The sequence below is a fragment of the Cavia porcellus genome, unplaced genomic scaffold, assembly GCF_034190915.1.
Source record: "Cavia porcellus strain 051 isolate PalLab524CR breed Dunkin Hartley unplaced genomic scaffold, mCavPor4.1 scaffold_10, whole genome shotgun sequence".
Taxonomy (NCBI): Eukaryota; Metazoa; Chordata; class Mammalia; order Rodentia; family Caviidae; genus Cavia; species Cavia porcellus.
Window position 1 is genome coordinate 8,868,285 of NW_026947493.1, and position 25,359 is coordinate 8,893,643.

At 36.1% G+C, this 25,359-nt stretch overlaps 1 protein-coding gene across 10 annotated transcripts in view; it reads left to right on the plus strand.

The window, feature by feature from the left end:
- The window catches only part of Plcl2 (phospholipase C like 2), a 195,545-nt gene that overhangs the window by 30,138 nt on the left and 140,048 nt on the right, over positions 1 to 25,359 (plus strand). The window contains exons 1-3 of one of the 10 annotated variants that reach the window (XM_063256985.1): positions 1,660 to 1,835; positions 3,550 to 3,715; positions 5,374 to 5,591. The exons of 7 other annotated variants lie outside the window; for them this stretch is intronic. In XM_063256985.1, the coding sequence (XP_063113055.1) occupies positions 5,583 to 5,591 (9 nt within the window). In that variant the 5' untranslated portion in view covers positions 1,660 to 1,835; positions 3,550 to 3,715; positions 5,374 to 5,582. Of the gene's footprint in view, positions 1 to 1,659; positions 1,836 to 3,549; positions 3,716 to 5,373; positions 5,592 to 25,359 lie in introns of those variants that run through there. 2 more of the 10 variants (XM_063256984.1, XM_063256986.1) reach the window with 2 other exon arrangements.

The following is a 25,359-nucleotide window of genomic DNA, read 5'->3' on the forward strand; positions in this document are numbered from 1 at the left end:
AAGATGTTTTGATTTTTTTTTTAGTAAGTTGATGTTATATATGTCTTTAACAGGAAAAGAAAAAATAAATTGTTTGCAGCTATTTAAAAGAGATGTAATCACTTTTAATCTATGTCACTTTTAATCTATGTCAAGGTAGGAATAAAATTTATACTTTTCAATATTTATAATTTTTAAAAATTTAATTCCTATGAAGCAGAATCTTTACTGCTAGAAGAATTTGGCTCTGCAGATTTTTGTAGTATTGAAACTTAGGAATTTTAGGATTCAACATTTGGTTCTACAGTTGAGAGTTTGTAATAGAAATACTACACAAAGCGTATTTTAAGCATGTAGTATCCCTCAAAGCTTTCAGACAATTCTGGAACTTTATAAAGATCTAAAAAGTGGTAGCTCTACAGACTTGAAATCTCTTTATACTGTTCCAAGTGGGTAGAAGTTTCTTTGATAACTCATTGTGTCTTTGTTGAGAGAAATGATTTCAAAGGTATCATATTCCACAGTGAAGCTTTTTAGGAATCCTGTCTATGCATCTGTTTATAGTCTACTGGGTTCAGCAGAGGGCTCAGAAGTGATATTAGGTGCCAATTCAATAATTCCCATAGTTAACACTTTTGCCATTGTATCAAACATCAAAATTGACAGTGGGCAAATGAGATGGTCTCTTAATGGTTGCAGAATCCTTTCCTAGCCCACCATAATTAAAATGAAAATGTTAATGTTTTACGGAAAAGCAGTCTTTGACAAATCTAAATACGCTACCTTAACAGAGAGTAGCCAAAGTGTAGTGTTGAGTGAAAAGCAGCCCTTGCCTCACCTGCCCTCCATCAAGACATCCATTAATATTTTGAACAAAGAAAAATGCTTCTGGAGGCAAACTATTGCATATTGAAACCCAATGTTCCTATTAATGCCATTGTAAAAGTGAAAAAAAATTGGAGAAAACATTAACCTTTCTATACTAAATATTTATAGTATAGAAGTCTCTAAGAATGAGTAATACAATTATAAGTATAATAAGTATAAGAAAATATTTTAAATGTCAAAATAAGTTTATCCCCTTCCCATCCCTACTACCACTGATTGTGGTGGACTTTCAGAGCAGATTAGACTCTGCAGTACCTGTGATGCCATTCTTAGCCCTCAGTCTCCTGCTGGAGAGAGAAGAATCTGCAGTACCTGTGATAGAATTCTCAGCCCTCTGTCTCCTGCTGGAGAGAGAAGGCAGCAATCAGTCCATGTGACAGCTCCTTACTACCCTGGTGATTGAAAGGCAGTGGGGGCGGGAAGATGGAGGGCACCATGTCGGGTGTGCTGGTAGGAAGTGGGGAAGACCAGGGAGGACACACAGCTGTGAAAGGGGCAGGAGAGCAGCCGAAGGCAGGAAACTGCATACCACCAAGAGTTCCAGGCTTGCACAGCTGAAAGCCTGGATTTCTGCCTGCTGTGTCTTCTTTTCATGTTATGTGTCTTTGGCACATAGTCCTATTAATTTTGCCACAGTACCCATTTCTTATGGACTTTTATTCACAGTGAATTCTGTTGGGCTTTATGTTTGTATGATAGCATCCCACAAATTTCTTATATTGTGTTCATTTTTCTTCTTCTTCTTCTTCTTTGTCGTCGTCTTCATCTTCTTCTTTTTTTTTTTCTCTACAGACCGGATAAACTCAGTCAACCTATCTTCCAGTTAGTTGATTCTTTTTTCTGCATGTTCAAATCTGCTGTTGCTGCTTATAGTGATGGCGAACCTATGGCACGTGCACCACAGTGGGTTGTTTGTATCATGGAAAGCCCTAAAAGGTTCAACATCACTATTCTAATGAAACTTTCAGGTATTCTGATTTCAACTCTATAATTTCTATTAAACTCCTTTTTAAGAAATCATTTTTCTCTGTATATGTTCTCTATTTGATGAGACAGCATTCTCATTATTTAACTTAGTTCTTTGTTTTATCACTTTTAGCACATTTAAAATAGTTTTGTTTAGTAAATCTGATGTATAGGCTTCATCAGGCATAGTTTTTTTTGTTTTGTTTTTTTGTCTTTTTCCTTTTTATCGGTACCTGGGATCGAACTCACGAATGCCTGCTTGCAAGGCAGGCACTTATGCTGCTGAGCTAAATCCCCAGCCCCATCAGGGATAGTTTTATTAGTTTCATTTTGGGGGGGGGGCAATACTTTTTTTTGGCACAGTAAATTTTTTTTTGTGGTTGAAAATGATATTTCTAAAGCTAAAAGGCAGCCAAAATTTTTAGTGTCACAGTAAATATAAGTGATATGTAAAAAATTAAGTCTATAGGAAAAATACTGTGTAAACAAATGGTTAGTGTCATTTTTAAAAATGTCTTTGTTTACTTTGTACTATCTCTCTGAATTTGCCTATTCTGAATATTTCATGTAAGTGGAATTCTTCAATATATGGCCTTTCTACCTGGTTTCTTTCATTTTTAATGCTTTGAAACTTATCCATGTTGTAGTGTGCACCAGTACTTTAAATTCGTTTTTGTAGCTGAATAATATACTATTGTATGGATACACCAAAGCTTATTCATTCATCGTTAATGAACATGCAGGTTATTTATACTTTTTGGTTATTATAAAGTTTCTATGAATATTTGTACACAAAAAGTTTTTATTTGGACATATGTTTTCATTTGATTTCATTTGACTTTCTTAGAATTAGGAATTTATATGTTATATGGTAACTGTTTAATTTTTAAAAAACTGCCCAGTATGCTTTTGAGGCAGCTGCTTCACAATCACGGAGCAAAGGAGTAGGCTTTATAAATTCACATTTCTGTAAATGAAGTATTTTACATGCTAACAGTTTGCAGAGAAAGTGTCTACATGAAAACAGTTAAAATTATTTTCTTTTGATTACCCTCTTAGGGCCTCTGATTGTTACTGCTATGCTCAGCAAAATTAAGTCTTTTGCTGATTCTTCATGATAAATGGGATTTCTGTTTAATCAGCTTTAATTTGCTCTCAAACAAACAGAAAAACCCATTATTCATAATCAAATACTACAGAACAGACAGATCCATGGGCTGACTCTGCTGTTTCCTGGTTTAGAAGTGTCATTTTGGGGACTAACTTCCTTTTTTGAAAAACTTTAGTTTCTTCCTCTGTAAAATGTGTTTAATAATACTATCTAACTCAAGGTGTTCCTCAGAGAGATCATGTATGCCCGGCACTTCCCAGCTGCTCTACAAGTGTTAACTGTTGTTGTCATTATTATTACTATGACTCTAATGTTTTAAAGTAGTCTGATACTACTTGGAGATGAAACTTGTATTAATATAGCAATCAGTTTTTTGCTGTAGCAAAAAATAATTTTTAAGGTAAAGGAAGAATGCGGGTGACTGAAAAAATCAATTTGAAATTGCTCTTTGGTAGTTATTCATCTTTTCCTTGATATGTATTAAAACTGAAGCAGGTTTTCTTTTTCTTAATCAAGGGAAATAAAATTTAAACAGACTATTTTTTGCTAAAATGAAATATTTTAAAACATCATTATCCCTTTTTGTGCTTTTTTTTTTTTTAAAGGAAGAACTGTTACCCTTCACAAAATACTTGCAAGACATTTGGTTGTACATTGGTGTCAGCTGTCACACTTTTGTTGTTGTTGTTGTTTGCCAAACTATGTACTGCATCAGGCGCCACTCATCTTGGAGGGCCTGGGGTACTCCAGGAATTGAAGATTCTGTAGTCAGTAAGTTTAGGAAACCTTATTCAAATAACAGCAGTACTGTCAGAACTTTAAATATACTGTTAATGTGAATTACCAAGAGGAGAATATGAAACGTGTCTCAGCTTATTGATCACAGACCTTTTTTTAAAATCACAGGTTGCAGAATGAAACAAATTCCATTCCAACTGTCCCTTTCTGAGTGGGGAAACTGAGGACTAGTGAGGTTATGTAGCCAACCAAAGACTCTGCATTACTTAATTTTACAATTGCCAAGCATCTACCTCATGCTAGTTGCTGTGTTAGGTACTGGGAAAACAATGACAATTCACTAGATATGCAGGAAAAGATCAAGTAACTACAACACAGTGTGGTTAGTGCCATAGGATTCTGAGACAACACTGATTTTCAGTTAGGTAGATGAGCTGTGTCCATGTTGGAACTGCTGAAGCTGAGATGGCTATGGAGGCATCAGTAGCCATCAGTAGCACACTAGCTGGAGAGGTTGATTTTACATTCTATTGCACAATAACTTAGGCCAGGGACTGGATGAGAGCATCTCTGGGGTAACGAATGAGTCAAGGATAGAACTTGGGAATATCTGTGTAAGGTTTCACCAAGGAAGAGCAGTCCCAAATAGGAGGTAGAGCTGGTGTAAGGCTTCAGTCTAATGCTGTGAAGAGGAAGCAGAAGCTGTACTGGTTGAGGGTTTTGGCTGAGGAGCTGAGCTTGTGTTTGAATTGTCTCTGCTTAGCTTATAGGTTATGTGGCACTGGGCACATGTTACCTTACTTCTCAAATGCCCAATTTATAAAACAAATTTAACTGTTAAACCTACTCTATCAACTTGTGAAGCCTAACCACAGTGTGCAAAGTAACAAAGTGTGCAAAGTAACAACGATGGTGGAGTGCCATCGTTGTTACAGAAGTGCTCAGTAAATACTGGGTGATACTAGCATATATAATGAGGATTCAGAAATATCCATTGCAGTGAATATCATGGAGGTTGTGGATGATCATGGCAAAAATCCATGGATGGATGACTTGAGAAGTGAATAGGAGGTGCAGTAGTGGAGGCTGTGAGTTCAGAAAGTTTCTTAATTAGTTATGAATGGCATGGGGAGGTTTGTTGCTTAAGAAATTTGAAGTTTTTGAGTGTGCAGGTTTAAAGGAAAAAGGAGAGGCGTGAGGTTAATTGTTAAGAGTAGGAGATCAGGAGAGATGGAGGTGGTGAAGCCAAGCAAGAGGTGGGAATTGAAGAGGAATTGGGAAGGCCAACAGGTAGGGATGAGAGTTGGAGACCAGGAAGGAGACTACTCTGCTCTAGGATTTGCCTTGGAGAGTACAAGGACTGATGGAATTGAGATTTGTAGTTTTCTGGAAATTGGTTTCACTCTAGTGTTGTCTCCATAAAGATAACATTTTCCAGTCTCAAAAGACAAGAAGAGAGGAGTTTCCAAGGAGCACAGGCAAGAATCAGAGTATGTTTATAAAATTAACAAACACCATGGGAGTCACCTTGAAATGCAAGTTCACTTGGCAGTCATAAAAAAAAAAATTCCCCAATCTAACTGTATTGAGCTGTAGCTACTGACTCTTGCCCTCATATCTCTGTGCACAGATATATCTGGTAACTTTTCTTCCTTTTCTACTGGTCATTGATATGTTGTTTTTCTGATCAGGAGTAGCAAAACCCTTCTTTCCCAGATACCTATATCAGCAAGAGGAATTTTTACCATTCTCAAATCTTGGAGGCCTAAGGAAGGAAAATGCTAAACTTGAAGAGAAGAAAGTGCTGACTTCTATCTGACATGGGAGCTGAGTAAGAGATGGTACTCTATGCATGAGCCTAAGAGAGCCGAGGGACAACTGATGGGCACTTTGATACTGCATGGGACCTGTAAGTAACTATGAGTCCTTGGGGCCTCTATGCCAACTTCTTAGACCCTTTAACTACATTATGTTACCTTTTTACAGGCTCCCAGTGACCTCTGGAAGGCAGAATCCACTCTATAGATGGAGAAGTATCATGGGCAATGACTTGTCAATGGACACAGTTGAATCATATGACTCTTTAATTTAGAGTGGTATTTGTATGGACAGAATTTGCCAGGAATGTCTTTTTTCTCTTGAGACCTAGAGCAGTGCTTCTCAGCAGTAAATTTTCATAGTTTATTTTCTTTCTTTCTGTCCAAAAACTATTTAATGTGGGTGAGAGTAAGCTTTGGATTATTTCTCCATTGAATTTGAGGAAGTACCCTCCCTGGGTTCCTATTTTTGTTTCCTTCATTTTGAAGACAAACAAGATTTCGTAAATAAATGGAAGAACACCCCAATATGAGGGAGTGCTCCAAGTATATAAGTGCTTTGGCAGAGAGGAAACAATGGCCCTCCCTTGACTACTTCAGGAAGAGCCAAAGAGTGTTTGAGTCTCCTAATTGTTATTTATTCTGTCTGTGGATCTATAGTTCAACAATTGTATGAATAGGACCTTTGCTGATCATATCTCTGTTTTGATCAGAATTGCTATAAACAAAGGAGCTGTAGTGTACTGTTTTTTAAAACTCCTAGGGCTTTTAGCACAACGTACTGTTCCTTTATACAGCTTTCTTGAGCCTCTGTTCCTTTCTAAGAAGTTGAATTGAAAGTAGTAAACAAATGATACTTCTGTAAACTCTCAGAGACTATTCAGATCTGTGAACCTTATCATCTCTCTAAAATGCAGCTCACTGTTTTCCTTAGATCTTATTGAGCTCTTCTACAACCTAACATCCAGCATGTATCAAGTGTTTTCTTGATTTTTCCTGGAGTATTTCCTGTGTCAGTTAATGATACTCTTTATCATGCTCACAAGAGACCCTGTAGAGCAATCTTTATCCTTTTTTTTTCTTGCTTCCAATGTCTACATGATTGCTCCATTGTGAGATTAGATATTCTAGGAAAGTTGGTCTACTAGTTTCTCTGTACATGTAGATGGTACAGGGTAGTTACTTCTGATGCCTTCTGCCTGGAATGCTCTTCCTGCTGCCAGGTTTCCATTTCTTACTCTTTTTTTCTAGTAAGTTGTGTTTACTTCTTCATCTAGATTGCTTTTTTTTTTTAAACACTAATACTCATGAGATTATTTAGTGATTTTCTTTTTAATTAAGTCTGGCTATTCTGGTAGATGAGAGTGGGAATCATTAGGTCTGTGTCTGGCACATATGTAAACAAAAATTCAGCCTAATTTAGTTGACTTGAAATATGGAATAATTTATGCAGAATAGAAAAGTAACTATTAAACAATGTTAATTAATTTTTTGTTTGATTTCTTTTTAGGCTTTTTTCTGTTTCTGCTTTGATTTTCTTAGAAAAAAGTACATGAAGGTTCTGTTCCTATAAGAACAATTTAAACATAGATTTTCTGTTTTAGCAGATAGAATAAACTGGTTGTGTTATCTATCAGTGTTCTGCCTAAATGCAGTATAATTTCTGTTGATATTGAAGAATAAAAAAGAAAATCTTACAAATACTATTTAAGGCTCAAAAAATTTAACTTTGGTGTTCGAGAGTCTAGGTTTCAATCCTGTTCCTGTCATTTTTTACCCAAGTGAACCCAAACATTGGATATGAACACATCTTATATAGTGTAAAATATCGAGTAAGTATTGACATGTAATACTTACTTTTGTGGAAGGTTGAATATTTACATCTTTTCAAATTGAGAGGTTGAAATCTAATCCCCATTGTGGTGACTTTGAGGTAATTAAGTCATGAATGAAATTAGCACCCTTACAAGAAGAGGCCACTTGGTAGCTTGGTCTCTTGGAGGAAGAGAGGCCTCACCAAAATCCAACCGTGGAAGTACTCTGAAGTTGGAATTCACAACTGTGAGAAATAAATTTCTGTTGTTTAAGCCACCTAGTCTGTGGTTATAGCCACCAGAAGTCTCAATTAATGTTTAGTTGAATCTAAATTTGTATATGTGTGTTAGGCCTGGATTTGAAAGTCATTATTCTAAGTGGTTTGTGGTTCATCTGCTTTGAGCAGATATGATATCAAAAGACTGGGTTTCCAGAACATATCTTTATTTCAAGTTAGTAACCTCCTTCTTTGCCAATAACTTCTGAATATTTTAGTTAATGATTTTTTAAGATGACTACATTTTTTTTCTCTTTAAAAAGTTTGGAATACTCATTAACCCTATCCTGTATTTTGAGAAATAATAAAGTTTCTTTTTTAAAAACTTGGTAATTAGATTTAGTGGTTTTGTTTTGGAGATATTCTATTCACTTTAGGCTTAAGGCAAGTAATAGGATGTTTTAGTTCTCATTATTTTGTTTGAAACATCTGCTGGGATTTGCTGTCTCTGTGGTGATTCTCCTTTGGGAAAGGACCTTCCTATATATCCTGTACTAGCTTAGATGGGGAAAGGATGATGTGTGATACCTGGGCAGCACTAGAAAATGTAAAGATTCATATTACCACTTTGCACACACTTTTAAGACATGGCAAAAACAAACCTCAGGCATACATTATAACATGGTGGTTATGGATGAAGCCCAGTGCTAATCAAGAGGAAAAGAGTTCCACCAACATGGCCACTCCAAGTCAAAACCAAGGAGAAGCCCCACAAGAGTGAAGTTCTCTCTTTTGTTTTTATTTCTTGTTTCCTTTAGTTCATCCATTTTTTAAAATGATGATTTTAGCCATAAAAATATAATTTGTAGTTAGTGTATTTTCCTGTATAAATCCAGTTTTGCTTTTCCTGTAAGGCTGATTCCAGCACCACTTTCTGAGAAGAGGCAATCCTAGTTTCATAGTGCCTCCAGAAAGATAGAATGTACTAGGTATTGTTAGACAGCAGGAGTATTTTACAGTGTCCTCTGCTCTGGACATTGTGGCGAGGACTGAGAAGGAGAAGCAAAGCATACCCAAGAGAGAAGGAAGCAGTGCCCCATGAGATACTTTAAATCAGCTGGCAGATAAGATGGCACCACTGCAACCACTTGGCAGCCTTATTCAAGAGCACTGGGAATTGTAGGATTTGTGTTTGCTGTTGGAAGGAGAGGATTATCCTTTGTGCTTTTCATCTAGAGAACTTTATTAAACATTTAAGGCTTCTCAAATAAAAAAGTAAGCTATTGTTGAATTATGTAGTACACTAACAAGACTGGTGAAAGATTATGCAGAGGAGGTGGGCAAGATAAGTGGGTCAGCATCTGTATAACTTTTCACAGTTGTTAAAGAGTTTGGACTTAGGACTTTTTACCAGAAATGTAAGGTTATTTAACTTGTGTTTTTAAAATCTTACCCTGATGGCCAGTTAGAAAATGAACTAACAAGGGATAGGGTGCTATTTAGAAGGCTGCAGTAACCCGTGGTCCATAGTGGCCTGAATCGATGATGGCAGTGTGGGTGGAAAGAAGTAAGCGTTGAAGAGCCATTAAGAGAGTGGAATCATCAAGAGTTAGCATTGTGGATTGTTACCCAAGCTTTATGTCAAAAACTCCACTCGGGGGTTCTGCCTGACCAGGCTTGGTCAGTCACCCATCCCCTAATGCCAGTCAAGGAGATGAGCAGTAGTGGAAGGTGGGAAAGGAGCTTCAGGCAGTACAGCCATGCAGGAAAGTACAGACAGACGTTCTAGATCTGTCTTCAAGGAACTAACTGAAGCTTTGGGGGTTTACAGAAAAGGGAATCAAAAGCAAGGGTTGGGAGTTTGCATGGCTGGGGAATCTACATAGCTGGCAGTGTTGGTAATAGTAGCTAACCCATGATCTGATTGATCAGTATCTCAGTACTGCTACTGCGAGGGTTCTAGGAGACTCATCAGTGCTTGAGGAGGCAGATTGGCCCCCATCATAAGACAGTGGTTCCAGTTTAGCGGAGCAGCCTTAGTTCTCATCATGAAATAATTGCTTCTGCTGCCTGGGTGACCTCATCATGAGATGATCTGTGAAGTACTACTTTTGCTAAACTCTGAAATGGCTGCAGGTTTAAGATAATGATTTCGGACTTCTAGACATTGCTCCAGGGGCTCTGGAACTGGATGTCATAAAAACTGGCTCTTGAATGTCCCTGCAAATCTTGAAAATTAGTTACCCTATCTTGGTATCCCCAGCAGTACAGACACCGTAAGTCAATGGTGGCAAACCTATGGCAAGTGCACTCCAGCAGGCATGCAGAGCCCTCTCTGTTGCTACGTAAGCCAAATGTATGAGTTGTTTTTTTCTAAAGTAATGTCAGTGTTGGTGTGCTTTGTGATAAATAAGTGGGCTTTGGATTGCAGTGTGGATCCTGGTTACCATCACTGACTTAAGTGATTAGCATACCTGAATGAAGAGCTGAAGAGGGATCTGACATAAAGGTTTAAGATCATAAAGGAGAAATATAAAATAATGACAGAGATGCCAACCTTAATCCTGCATAGCAACTCAGACATTTGCAAGCCCAGCCTCTTGTTCCCTGTTACAGAATGATAATATAGACAAAGAATCTCAGTCCTTATGGTATTCACTTTTAAAACAAATATTATAAGTAATGTATATGGCATTAGTATTCATGCATGTTTATGAGGCTTTTCTGTTATTTCTTCGGGATAAACTCTGAAGGTGGATTTTTTGAGTCAAAACACATTTTGAAATCTTTTTTTAAAATGACATATATAAAATTATTTTAAAAACAAAGCAAAAAGGTAACAGTGCAGAATTTCAAAACAAAATAATAGGATACTAACACTAGTTAATGTATTACATGTTGTTATCTTCAAAATAGTTGTTCAATTTATAAGATTTAGGCATGAAAAAATGATTGAACAGTCAAATAGTGAAAATACAAACAGTGAAATAATGCAATACAAAAATAGTGAAAATATGTTCTTTTTGATGAACTAATAGATATTAGTAGTATAGTTATCAGTGTTATATATCATCTTTTCCCTTTTTCTCCTTTCTACTGTCCCATTTGCTTTCTTTCCCTTTCATTTTCACAATGAAAATGTACGTTTTGTATTTTATTTACTCTTTCATTGTTTTTTATTAAACTAGGGAGACAATGTGATATTTACACATGTGAGTCTGATTTATTTCACTTATGAGTATGCTTTCAAGTTGCACCTCTTTCCCTATAAAAGCCTCAAGTTTATCCTTCTTTGTAACTGAGTAATACTCCATTGAATAAAAACCCCACATCTTTTTAATTTTCTTATTTTAAAAATAATAAAATCCAACAAAACAAGACAGAACAAAGCTAATCAAAACAAAGCAAAATTGGTACAGAATTTCAAAGGGGATACTAGGAAAACACCAATAACTACCCTTGTATATCTTGTTATCTTCCCATTAGCAAAATCAAACCAAAACAAAACAGTAAAATCCCACATCCTTTTAATCCTTTTTGTGGTTAATGGGCATTTGGGTTGTTTCCAAGATTTAGCTGTTACAAATTGTGCTGCTATAAACATGGATGCACATATATTGCTGTGGCATGATGTTTTCAGTTCTTTTGGGAAAACATTCAGAAGGGGAATAGTTGGCTTGACTAGAATTTAAAATCCTAGTTTTCTAAGGAATCTCCACACTGATTTCCACAGTGGTGTAACAGTCTACACTCCTATCAACAGTGGAGAAGCGTTTTTTTTGCATAGCCCTGCCAATATTTGTTATTGGTTGATTTCTTGATGATAGCCGTTCTTTCTGGAGTGAGAAGGAATGTTGTTTTAATTGCATTTCTTGAATGACCAGTGATGTATTTTCTTCATGTATTTATTTGCCATTTGTATTTTTTTTTTATCTGAGAAGTGCATATTTATTTCAGATGCTCATTTTTCAGTTGGGTCTTTGAATTTGACAGGCCTGGTATTTTTCAATTCTTCATATGTTCTACATATAAGTACTTTGTCTGAGGGACAGTTGACTAAACTTTTTCCCATTCTGTGGGTTTTCTTTTTGTTCTGTTGGTAATTTCTTTTGAGGTAAAAAAATTTTTTTAATAAGATGAGATCTCAGTTGTTGATTCTTTGAAGTACTTCCCATGTGATTTGCATTTTGTTCATAAATTCTTTGCCTACCCCTGTGTCTTCAAGATTTCTACCTACCTTGTTTTCCAGTCGATTTAGTGTTTCTGTTTTAATATTTGACTTTAGTGTATGGTGATAGACGTATGTCTAGTTTTAGTCTTTGATACATGGAAAGTGAATTTTTCCAGCATCATTTATTAAAAAGGCCATTTTCCAGGGAACATGCTTGACCCGTTTATCAAAGAGATGATGACCGAGTGTCTTTGTAGTTGTATCTGTGTCTTCTAATCTATAACACTGTTGCTCAGGTCTGTTCCTTTGCCAGTACCATGCTGATTTTTATCACAGTCACTTTGTAGTATAATTTCAAGTCAGGGATTGTGATGCCTCCGGCCTTGCCTTTGTGGCCCAGATTGCCTTTGCTATTCTAGGTCACTCCTGTTTCCAAATGTATTTTAGGAATGTTTTCTCTAGATCTTTGAGATATATTAAAGGCATCTTGATTAGCATTGCATTAAATCTATAGAACAGTTTTGAGAGTAATGGCCATTTTCACAGTTTTAATTTTTCCTATCCAAAAACAAGGGATATCTTTTGATTTTCTGATAGCTGCTTTACTCTCATTATTCAGCATACTATAGTTTTCAATGTAGATCTTTTACATCCTTTGTTAAATTGATTCCTAAATATTTCATGTTTTTGGATGCTATTGTGAAAGATGTTAGTTATTTCCATAATTTTTCTCTCACTGAGTTTGTTATTTGTTTACAAGAATGCTATTGATTTTTGAGTATCAATTTTATATCCAGCTATGCTGCTGAACTTGCTTATTAACTCTGGTAATCTTTTGGTGGAGGTTTTGGGGTCTTTTTAAAGTATCATGTTGTCTACAAATAATGATAATTTTTTTCTTTCTTGTCTATTATTCCTTTTATTACTCTCTCTGGCTTTACTCTGGCTAATTTTTCCAGAACTATATCGAGTAGGGGTAGTGACAGTGGACATCCTTGTCTTGTTTCTGATTTTAGAGTGAAAGGTTTCAGTTTTGTCCATGTAGTATGATGTTGGCTATTGGTTTGTCATACATGGCTTGTATCAGATTGAGGTAGACTGTCTATTCCAATTTTCTGTAGGTTTTTGTTTTAACATGAATGAGCATTTGACTTTATCAAAGCTTTTTCTGCATCTATTGCAATGACCATGTGATTTTTGTCTTTGGCTCTGTTGATATGGCGTATTGCATTTATTGATTTGCATATGAACCATCCCTGCATTCATGGGATAAACCTCATTTGGTCATGGTGTATAATATTTTTGGTAATTTGCTACATTCTATTTGCTTGTATTTTATTGAGTTTTTTTTTTTTTTTTTGGTTGTTTGTTTGTTTTGTTGCTGGGACTTGAACTCATGACCTTGCGCTTGCCAGGCAGGCGCTTATGCCAATCCTCAGCCCCTTTACTGAGAATTTTTGCATTTATGTTCATTAGAGAGACTGGCCTGTAGCGCTCATTCTTGGTGGGATCTTTCTCTGGCTTTGGTATTAGAGTAATACTTGCCTCTAGGAACAAGTTAGGGAGAATTGCGTTCTTTTCAGTTTCATTAAAGAGTTTGAGGTGTATTGGCATTAAATATTCTCTAAATTTCTTTTAGAATTCAGCTGTGAATCTGTCAGGACCTAGACTTTTCTTTGTTAGTAAGTTTTTTATTACATTTTCAATTTCAGTAATTGATACTGGGTTATAAAAAAATTTGTCTTCTTGATTCAGCTTTGGTAATTCATGTTTTTAGGAATCTGTCTATTTCGTCTGTGTTTTCCAGCCTATGCGAGTAAAGATTTTCGAAGCAGGTATTGATGATGTTCTGAATTTCCACAGGATCTATAGTAACGTACCCTTTTCATTCCTTATTGCATGAATTTGAGTTTTTTCCTTTCCTTTTCTTGATAAGGTTGGCAAGGTGTTTATCAATTTTGTTTATTCTTTCAAAGAACCAACTCTTTGATCCATTAATTCTTTGTATTCTTAGTTTTCTTAGTCTCAATTGTGTTAATTTCTGCTTTAATCTTTATAATTTTTTACCTTCTATTAGCTTTGTGCTTGACTTGTTCTTCTTTTTCTAGAAGTTTGAGGTGCAACATGAGGTAGTTTGTGTTTGCTTGTTCTATTTTCCTGATGTGAGAATTCATTGCAATATATATTTTTCTTTTAAGATTACTTTCAGTGCATCCCACAGGTTCCAGTATGTTGTATCTACATTTTCACTGAATTGTAAATACTGTTTAATTTTTTAAAAATTTCATCTGTGACCCATTGGTTGTTCAGGAGGCTGTTACTTAATTTCCATGTGTTTATGTAGTTTTTGCAGTTTATTTTTCTATTAATTGCCAATTTCAGTGCACTATGGTCAGATAATATGCATGGGATAATTTTAGTTCCTTTGCATTTACTTAAACATGTTCTGTGGGCTAGTTTGTGGTCTGTTTTAGAGAATGTCCCATGTGCAGTTGAGAAAAATGTGTAATCTGATGTTGTTGGGTGTAAATGTCTAGTAAGTCCATTTGTACACATGTTTGATTCAGTTCTGTTCTTTGGTGACTTTTTGTCTAGTTGATCTATTTCTTTGTGACAAGGGGTTATTAAGGTTCCCCATTACAGCTGTGTTATTGCATATTTGATTTTTTTATGTGTATTAGTGTTTGTCTTATATAGTTGGGTACTCCTATATTTGGTGCCTATATATTTATGATTGTTATCTCTTTCTCTTGAATTTTTACCCTAACAAGTGTGTAGTGACTTTCTTTATCTCTTTTGATCATTTTTGGTTTGAGGTTCACATTGTCTGCAAGTAAAATAGCAACCCCTGCTTTTTTCTGGGTTCCAGGTTCATGGAGTGTTGTTTTCCATCCTTTTACTTTCAGTCTTATGAATTTCTTTTTGAGTAAAATGTGTTTCTTGTGTACAGCACATTGTTGGATCTTTTTTCTTGATCCATTCTGCCAATCTATTTCTTTTAATTGGTGAATTGAGGCCATTTATATTGATGGTTCTAACTGATAGGTATTGGCTCATCTTTGTCATGTTGTTTCCTGTTGTCAGTTCCCTGCTTTTCCCGTTTAGTTTCTTGCCTTGTCTGATGTCTGTTTCTGTTGATGTTCTGGGAATTGTGGGCATTTTCATCTATATCTCTGAAATCTTTTAATAATATAGTCAGATTTTCTGTAGAAAGACCAGTTTATCAGCTTACTAGCCTACTAGCAATTAGGACACTACTTCACATTTTAAAAATTGTTATATGTATTTTTGTATGTACTGGTTTGGTTGGGATTTTTCATGTATTTCTGTGTCTCTGAAAATTGTATATTTTTGCTTTTCAGGTTTAATTTTCTCTTGAGCTATTTGTCTTTTTTATTTTGAAAGACTCTGTGAATATTTAGTTGCCTCATCCTTTGTCATTTTTTTTTGCAACAGTGCTTTGCTTTGTTCCTTGTGCTTTCATTTTTGTTATTTTATTGATCAGAAAGATTTTGAAGTGTAGTAAAATGTTTTGCTGATGCTTCCTGCCCTTAGTGTCAAAAGTTCTTCTTCAACACCTTGCTTATAAATGTTAGGAAGTATATAAATATTCATTTATTTTCATCTTTTACCTTTAAATATTTAATTCATCAGTTTTGTGATACAATCAAATCAGGGCAACTTAACCTAACAAAAAACTTTTATGCAATTTCTATGGAGAAAGCAGACTCTAAGTTAGTTTTCTGAGACATATGATATTGTATATGGTCAAAAGGATAGGATGTTTGAAATCCAGGATATTTGAGAAAGTCCAGGTCATAAATATTGTCAGTGGTTTATGTGGTTGCAACCTGTATTTCACTTTAAGTTCAAAGTTATTGTTGTGGGTTAAGAACTGGTGGTCAACTTAATGCCAGCTGGATTACATCAGCATGGCATTGAGTGAAGATGCTCCACCTGAGGAAAGTTGCCAGGATAAATAGGTGGAGAAGAAGGGAGGTGTTGAGGGTTGAGGCATTAAGGAGGCATTGTGGGTTCTCCTATGAATTGCTGTCTGAGCTGTTGGTTCTCCTGGAGAAGCTTTGGTCCTCACATCGAGCATTGCTTCCTGGCTCTGGAGGGGAAGACGTATGCTGCTTGGTCTCCAGGATGAACTCGTCATGCTGCTTCCTGGCATGTACCCGACTATGCTTGTCGGAGGAGGAGCTCGGGGCCTCTGTGTCGCTGAGGACAGCTGTGGTGCCTTTCAGGACGGCCCTGGTCTTTGTTGTGAGTGTGACTTCTTGGCTCCAGCATAGAACCCTCATCCCACTAGCACAGCTCCTTCATCCTGCTGGCATAGACTTTCTGGCTTCCACCACTGACCCTTGGGTCTTCCTGGCACGGAGCTGTAGAAGAGACTGGCGTGAGTCCTTCTTGTGGGCTCTGGACCTCCAGGTGCACTCGTGGGAGGCATTGTCCTGAGCTCTGGGTTTTTATCTGGATCATGTGGGACATTGCTGTGGGGTTTAGGCTCTTGACTAGTCTGTATCTTTGGTGTTGTGGATAGATTTCCTATATTTTCCTGTGTTAACTCCCGGTGACCATTATAAAAAATATAAACTCTATGTCATGATCCTAATTGTTCTCTGTGTACAACCCCTGACTACAATAGTTATCTTTCATGTTTGAAACATAAATTATCACTGAAATGACCTTTCAGGTCCATGGTGGCTATAAGCTTTGCATGTTCAAAGATTCTTTTCTATGCAGAAGATTCAAGACAACCTTCTCTTGACTAGATGGAGGCAATCAGAACAAGACCAAAGATTGTGAATCTTGACCCATGTTATGCAAGCAAAACCTCAAAAGTACTTAAGAAATCTTAGGAAATAAAATGCCCCAGTCTCTCATGTTTATCATTTTGGCAGAAAGAAAAACATTTCTTAAGCTTTTAGAAATAATTTAGAATAATGGGATTCTTTGCTTTCTTTTAAATTATAGAACTTTATTGACTTTTCCTGAGAGAAAGCATTGCCCCTTTTTGCCTATTTATGAGAAGTTTAGAGATTGGTGTCCAATGATAGGACCTTTGCATGAGCATGATTCAGAGGGGCTGTCTTGTGTGTACTGTTGGCTCTTCTTTTTTAAAATTTTTATTTTTCCTAGTATATATGTACAGTACATAATGGTCACATTCATCCGCAGGAGTTAGTACATAACATATAACACATCTTAATTCATTTTTCATTCCTTTTCTCTTCTCTCTTTATACCTTCCCTCCATCTCTTGGTTCCATTCCCTTTTGCAAAAGAACTTTCTCCCTGTTTCCTATTATCGACCTTGCATTTTGTTCTCTATTTGTACTTTGAGTTTCTCATAATGTGGTAGTCTCTTGAATGAACCTTGGTTCCTAGTATAGGCTGATTGCAAGAAGAGGGTGGAGCTGTGTGGCTTTCAGTCCACCCAGTGTGCCTTGTTTATGTTTGATAAACTCTGTGGTTTGTTTGTTCTGTGTTTTTGCCAGCTCATTTAAAAATTTTTAAGAGTGAAAAGAAAGAAAAGCAAGCAAGCATGATGTGTTAAATGTTTACCTTTTTACATGAAATTTTGGGAAATTTAAGTGTATTTTCGCTCCTGAAAGAACCAAAGAACAAAAGGTGTTTTCCTGGAGAAGTGTTTTTTGGGGGATGTAGATTTTTAAAAATAAGATTATTGGTTAACCACGAAAATGAATATATTACTTTGTAAGTACATTTTTCTCAGCAGACTAATCATATTTTTTCAAAAAGCAAGTTGATAATTACTCTTGGTGTACAGAGATCAGGAAAATAAGTTTGTTGGGAATCATTGTCTTTTTGATGACGCAAGTTTTCTCTGATGTTATTCCAGAGGACTTCATCCTTAGGCTTCTTAACATTTTGGGCTGAATAATTGTTTTTGTGGGGCACTGTCCTTTGTATTAGTAACATCCCTTGTTTCTACCTATCAGTGAATCCACATCCAAGCTATGGCAATAAAAAAAAAATGCCTCCAAATACTTCTGAGTGTCCCCTGAGAGACAGTCAGAACCAATTGAAAACCTCTGGTATAATGAATGCAGAAGAGGTAAGACTGGTCAGATCAGAATTTATCTTTGGCTTTCATATGATCTACCTTCGAGTCAGATAATTTTATTGAAGGCAAGATAGAAACACTTTACTTAAATTTCAGTGAAAATACAATTACATTTCATAGCACTCATTGTCACTAAATTTGTTAAATATGAAATCAGTGAACTGAGACCTGAGGATAGGTTGAGAGTCTAGGAGGAGGTGATTTTCTAAAATGACTGATCTTAGTTGATTCCGAGCGAAGGAAAAGAATCCTATGTCACTTCTATGGTGAACCGGTTATGGTTGGTACATTTAGCTATTTGCTGTCTAATGGTATAAATCAAAGAACAGGAAGTTTCTTTCCTAAAATATCCACCTGCCATTCTAGACTCTGTTAGCTGTGTGAGATTTGTTGGTTGTGGATGGTTGACCTCTTCAAATGAAACACCCTCCACCTGCTGTGGAAAATCTGGAAAATCAACCAAAGTCTATAATGAAAAACTTAATTACTACATGTTCTAATGACTACAAGTTATACACTTGACTAGAAATTACTGGTGTGCATTTTCCTTACTTGCATTTCAATTTCCTCCTCACTGTTCCTGCTTTTAAAAATTTGCTATCTTTTTGTTAACAGTAGCAGTACAGATCAAACAAAACCCAAAAGAGCCATGTCAATGCATTTTTTAAGGGCTATAAAAATAATTAGGATTTAAATTATAGTCAATCTCCAGTGATAATTTCAGTGATTACTGTTAAAAAGGAAGAAGAGTTATTATAGAAAAAAATAAAGCATTGGGAAAAATATATAAGAAATTTTAGCTGTCTCCTGTCTATCTACCTTAATATTTCACTTGCAGGAGGAGTGGACTAGCCCTGTAGGAAGGGAAAGCCTTAGGCTTTAAAGGGAAGGCAATACACATTGGATAGTTGTATATAAACAATTATTTTTCTAACACATTTTCATTTCAATTCTTTTTCTAACACATTTGTTTGAATGCCTTTCTAATGCAGCTAGGAAGTAGTAGTCCATTATTGCATAATAGCACGAGGCCTGTAGATGCATCTTGATGGGATAGACACAAGATATATTATAGTAAGCTGACTCTTTAGAAATGCTTGCAACAAAACTATGTTTTGTCTTGGCTTCATAAAGGTCATTGGAAGCCCATACATTTTGTACAAGTGTTGATGTAGATAGCTATATGTGAGTAGGTGATTACATATTCTTGCTTGTCATGTTCTTTTAGAGCAAAAATCTAATAGTTGTTGGGATTTGGTTGGATCCATACTAGTAGTGTTTACTTTTCCAGAGATTCTAGATCTGTTGATTTAAAAACAAATATAAATCTTTAGCCTTTGAATTTTTATTTTTAAATGCTTATTTTAGAAAAGTCTGTTGATTCAGTTTATTGGTATATGCAACTAATGAGGTCAAAGTCATGAATTTGAGCTCAGCTTTGTCTACTCAGCTTTGCCACATTACATGATTACAGTGTATTGCCTAAGAAGAGATGGTCTCCAGGACCCAGGTCCAAAGAGAGCATTTTTGCATTCAGTGATTACTTGTATCTATTGTGTGTTGGGCAGATACCAGTGAACAAGAGAGATCACAAATACATAAATTAAATAAGGAATCAAATGAGTGCATGCAGAGAATTAGGACAGAGTAAAGCAAACAAAAAGTAGTTATTTCTAGAATAGTCAATAAAATGGATTGGATTAAGCCTTAATGAAACACAAATTATGATAGAATTTTAGAACCTCTGAATACAAAAACGTCCAAGGTCTCATTCTATTCACATTATGTGAAATATGGGAACAGCTTTCATTGAGGTGATTCTTTCATTGTTTTCACTCCATCTGTTTTTCTGCAAAGTAATGTACCTTAGAAAAACCTCTGCAGAATAATTGCTATCAGGAAGTATACAGGGAGAAGAAACAGACATTTATTGCCATTCCATAGCGGAGGAGGGTGCACAGGGAATACAGAAGCAGTGGGTTGTGGGCAGAATCTGAGGCCTTTACATCTGTAAGAAAAAGATTCATTCTTTAAAAAAAAAAACTTTAAAAATCATATCTGAAACATTAGCAATCAGATTTCAAATGAGTGGGATTTGGAAGAGGAAAATATAAGAAAAGGACTCATTAAATGAAGAAACGGGAGATAGCTGAATTATTCTCCTGTGCATGATATCTAGACAGTGCACTGCTTCCTTCCCTTCCCTCCCACCTCCTGACAGGTCAGCACCTCCGTCTGGGTTCTGCCCCTTGTCTGACCTCTTCATGTCTTTGCGCGTTGCTTGAGTCTTTGAGTGTGTTTGCTTGCTTACATCCTAAACCAGCCCACTCCTCTGTTTAGCTTCTCTCCTGTCATTTTTATTGAAAAAAGGCCAACTATCTCCTTATTGTCTCTCTTCCTGTGTCCTCATGACTGCCACAGTGTATTTGCTTTTGCAAAGGCCACAACTAAGCATCATGATGTAAAACTCAGTCCTTTAAAAATAGATCTTAGCTTGAGATCAATGGGAGATTGAATCTTGTCTGTGCTACAAAGCTAATTGAGTGACATGAGGTAAATTATTTCACTTCTGTACGCCTTACATTAAGAAAACGGGATAATAGCTTTTTAAAATAAAAATCAAATATGATAAAGGATATAACTGTGTATAGTAAGTACAGATTAAAGAGTATAATGCATTTAGCATTATACCAGTCCGCAAGATGTGCTTTAGGAGGGATGGCTGTGCTGTTTTTCTGATGGTGCTCTCACTGCCCCTATTGCTGGGCAGATCTTGCTTTTGACTTTGTAGGCTGCCAGCCTTGCCATATTCCAGTCCCTTGCTCAGTGTGTTGTATAGATTTGTTTATAATCCCATCCGTATCTTACTGTCCACTCTGACCTCAGCCTTTTCTTATTGCTGAGAAGAGGAGCCTCCTGTAGTTTCAGTGCTTGGCCTCCCGTTCTCTTTACTTTGTCATCACAGTTTTAACTATTCACTCTGTGCTCATTCCTCAGTTTCTCTCTGTTATATGTTGATCTCGTTAACTGGGATGCTCAGTGTCTCCTTAACTGCATTAAAAATCTTGTCACCTCTCAGTTCTGTAATGGAATGAATTCTTTTTTTAAACTTTTTATTAATTTTTATAAGTTAAAAGGACCAATTAAGCTATTAGATCTATTTGTAACATTAATGATATGAGCCACTCAATAGGATATATATATATATGTAATATATATATATGTAATATATATATATATTACATATATATATATATGTATATGTGGTTTGAGCCAGTGGAAATGTGTTAATCTTCTGGATTTCTAGTTGGAGCCCTTTTATGGACTCTAATGGTTTTCTTTTTTCTTTAATACTTATTTTTTAAAATTTAAGTTTATTGGTACAATTTGAGTATATACAGTGATCACTTTAATCATAGGGCATTTGTATCTGTACATGATTGTCTTGGTTACTTTTCTTTTGTTGCTGAGACAAAACCACCGGACATTCACTGTTTGTGGAGGTTTCAGTCCATAGTCAGCTGGCTTCAAAGCAGGGTCGTGTGGTACTGGGGTAACACTTAAAGACAGAAAGCTGCAAAGGCAGCAAGAGCATAAAAAGAGAACAAGCCTCTTCTCCTCCTTTATACTGTACACAGGCCACCATCCTCCCTCCAGTGTGGGTGTAGTACTCACAAAATCTCTGTGCCTTCCTCCTGCACAGGATGAGGATATTTACAAAGTAAAGGTGCTGGCTCCCTGCTGAGTCTGTCAGTTAAACTTCTAAAGTTCTGAAGTTGACACAGTTTATCAACTATAACAATGGTATACCTTGATTTGTCATTTTTTTTCCTTCCCATTCCCTTCCTCTCCCTATAACTCCTCTTGTCCTCTTATTTACAAAGATCTGTTTCAACTTTGGTCCTTTTCTCATTTTTGATTTTCCCCCTGGTCCTCCTTCCTTCTCCCTAGTTCTCCTTTCCCTTTGAACAGTTTCTTCCCATCTTACAATATGTATTGTACAGTTTTTTCTGCTTATACTTTGTTTCTCACACTTTGGAGACAATGCAATATTTAAACTTGTGTGCAATTTATTGCACTTGAAAGTGTGGTCTCAGAGTCCATCCATTTAGCAATAAATGTCTCAAGTTTATACTTCTTTATGACCAAGTAGTACTCCCATTTTATTTTAAAAAAACTTTTTTTTATCTATTACTTGGTTAATAGGCATTTGAATTGTTTCCAGTTCAATTCAGCTGTTACAAATTGTGCTATTCTAAACAGATATCACTGTGGTATGATACTTTTAATTCTTTTGGGAAGATACCGAGAAACAGAATAGCTGGGTCAAATAAAACTTCTAGTCCTGATTTTTTGAGAAATTTCCAAACAGATTTCCACAGTGGTTGCACCAGTCTGCAACCATCAACAGTGGAGAAGGGTTCAATTTTTCTCCCTGCCAACATTTCTTTTTGGTTGTTTTTTGATAATAGCCATTCTTTCTGAAGTAAGATGGAACCTTTTGCATCTCTCAGATAATGTCATTTTTTCATGTATTTGTTTTCCATTTGTATTTCTTTATCTGAGAATTGTGTATTCATTTCATATGGGCATTTTTGGATTGGGTCTTTGAATTTAGGGAATCTGATTTTTTTCTCACTTCTTTATATGTTTTAGATGTTAGACTTAAGTCGAAGTAGTAACTGGCTAAAATTTTTTCCCACTTGGTGAGCTGTGCCTTTTCCCACTCTGTTTGGTGATTTCTTTTGTTGTGCAAAAGCTTTTTAGTAAGACAGGATCCCAATTGTTGATTCTTTTATACTGTTTCCTAAGCAGTTGGGTTTTTGATCATGCCTACAACTATGTCTTCAAAATTTCTACCTACTTTTTCTTCCAGTTTAGTGTTTAATATTTAGATCTTTGATCCGTTTTGATTTTAGTTTAGTGCATAGTGATAGACATATGTCTAGATCTAGTCTTTGGCATGTGGAAAGCCAGTTTTTCCCAACTAAAGCCATTTATTTAAGAGACTTTCTCCCAGTGAACATGTTTGGTTCATTTGTCAAAGATAAGATGACTTGTGTGTATTTGGAGTTGCTTCTGTATCTTCCAAGCTGTTTTGCTTATCCTCAGTTCTGTTTTTTGCCAGTACAATGCTTTTTTTTTTTTTTTTTTTTTTAATCATAGTAGCTCTGTATTGTGATTTCAAGTCAGGAATTGTGATGCTTCCTGACTTGCATTTGTTGCCTAGATTGCTTTTGCTGTTCTAGGTCTCTTCTAGGTCCAAATGAATTTTAGGATTATTTTCTCTAATTCTATGAGGTATGTTAATAGTATTTTGACTGGGATTACATTAAATATGTATAACAATTTTGGGAATGTGACCATTTTCACTATGTTGGTTCTTCCTATCCACAAGCAAGATATATGTTTCCATTTTCAGACATCTTAAATCTCTTTTTTCACAACACTGAAGTAGATCTTCAATGTAGAGAGAGATCTTTTACTTCCTTTGTTAGATTGATTCCTAAGTGTTTCATTCTTTTGATACAATTGTGAAAGGTGTTGTTTCCCTAATTTCTCCCTCAGTTAGTTTGTTATTTGTGTACAGGAATGATATTGATTTTTGAGTGTTGATTTTGTATCCAACTACATAGCTGAATTTCGTTATTAAATCTGTAAGTCTTTTCATGGAGTTTTTGGGGTCTTCTATGTAGAGTATTGTGTCACCGGCAAATAATGGTAATTTAAGTTCTCTTTTCCCTATCCTTATTCCTTTTATTTCTCTCTCTTGTCTAATTACTCTGGCTAATGTTTCTAGAACCATATTGGATAGGAATAGTGATAGTGGACATCCTTGACTTGTTCCTGATTGTAGAGTGACAGCTTTCAGTTGTTGACTTTTAAATTTTGTTACCTGTTGGTTTGTTATAGATAGCTTTTCTCAGATTGAGATAAAGACCATTTATTCCAATTTTCTGTAGAGATTTTATCATCAATGGGTGTTGGACTTTGTCAAACAGTTTTTCTGCATCTATTGAGATGATCATGCTTGTCTTTGACTCTGTTGATATGGTATGTTCGTGTATGTTGGACAATCTCTGTATTCTTGGGATGAGTCTCATTTGGTCATGGTGTATAATCTTGGTAATTTGCTGCATTCTGTTTGTTATTATCTTATTGAGGATTTTTGTGTCTGTGTTCATTAGGGAGATTGGCCTGTAGTTGTGTTTCTTGGTTCTTTACTGGTTTTGGTAATACTTGCCTCCAGGAATAACTTAGAGAACACTGCTTCCATTTAGTTTGAGGAGTAATGGCATTAGTTTATGCTTAGTCAGGGGTTGTGAGGAGAACAATTAAAATCAGGACATGGAGTTTATAATATTATTTTATGATGGTCAACCAGTATTAACACAAGAGATTGCTGGAAATCTATCCACAGCACTAAAGACATAGAATATTTAGCCAAGGGCCTGAATCCCACAGCAATGTCCCACATGAGTCCAGATGAAGACCAGAGCTCATCACGAATCCAACTGGAGGTCTAAAGCCCACAAGAAGAGCCAGTCTCTTTTACGGATCCGTGCAGGGAAGCCTCAAAGTGCCAGCGGGGTGAAGGAGTTGTGCCAGTAAGTTGAGGGTTCTGCGCTGGTGCTGAGAAGTCACACTCAAAACAAAGATCAGGGCTGTCCTGAAAAGCACCACAGCCATCCTCAGTGTCATAGAGGTCCTTAGCTCCTCCAACAACAAGCACAGTCGAGTACATGCCAGGAAGCCAGTGTGACAAGTTCATCCTGGAGACCAAGCAGCACACATCTTCCCCTCCAGAGCCAGGAAGCAATGCTCCATGTGAGAACCAGAGCTTCTCCAGGAGAACCAATGGCTCAGACAGCAACACGTAGGAGAACCCACAATGCCTCAATTCCTTAATGTCTCCTTTCTTCTTCTCCAAGTCTCTGTTTATGCTAGCAACTTTCCTCAGATGGAACATATACGCTCAGCACTATGGTGATGTAACCCAGCTGGCATTAGGTTGGCCATCAGTTTTTAATCCGTAACAGTTTCTCTCTAAATTTCTTGTATAATTCAACAGTGACTCTATTATGACATTGGCTTTTCTTTGTTGGTAAGTTCTTAATTACATTTTCAATTGCATTTGCTGATACTGGATTATTTAGAATTTTTACATCTTCTTGATTCAACTTTGGTAATTCATAAGTATCTGGGTATCTCTCCATTTTGTTTGTGTTTTCTTATTAGAGATTCTCAAAGTAGGTGATCTTGTGGATTTTCTCAGAATCCATAGTGACTTCACAGTTTTCATTCCTAATTGTATAAATGTGAATCTTGCATTTACTTTTTTTGATAAGGTTGGCCAAGAGTTTATCACTTTTATTTAATCTTTCAAAAAGCTGACTATTCAATTCATTAACTCTGTGTTGTTTTCTTAGTCTCAGTTGCATTAATTTCTGCTTTGATCTTTATACTTTTCTTCCTTGAATGGACTTTGGGCTTGCTTGTTCTTGCTTATTTGAGTTTGTTCTGTTTTGCTGGTAGGAGAATTTACCACTATAAATTTGCC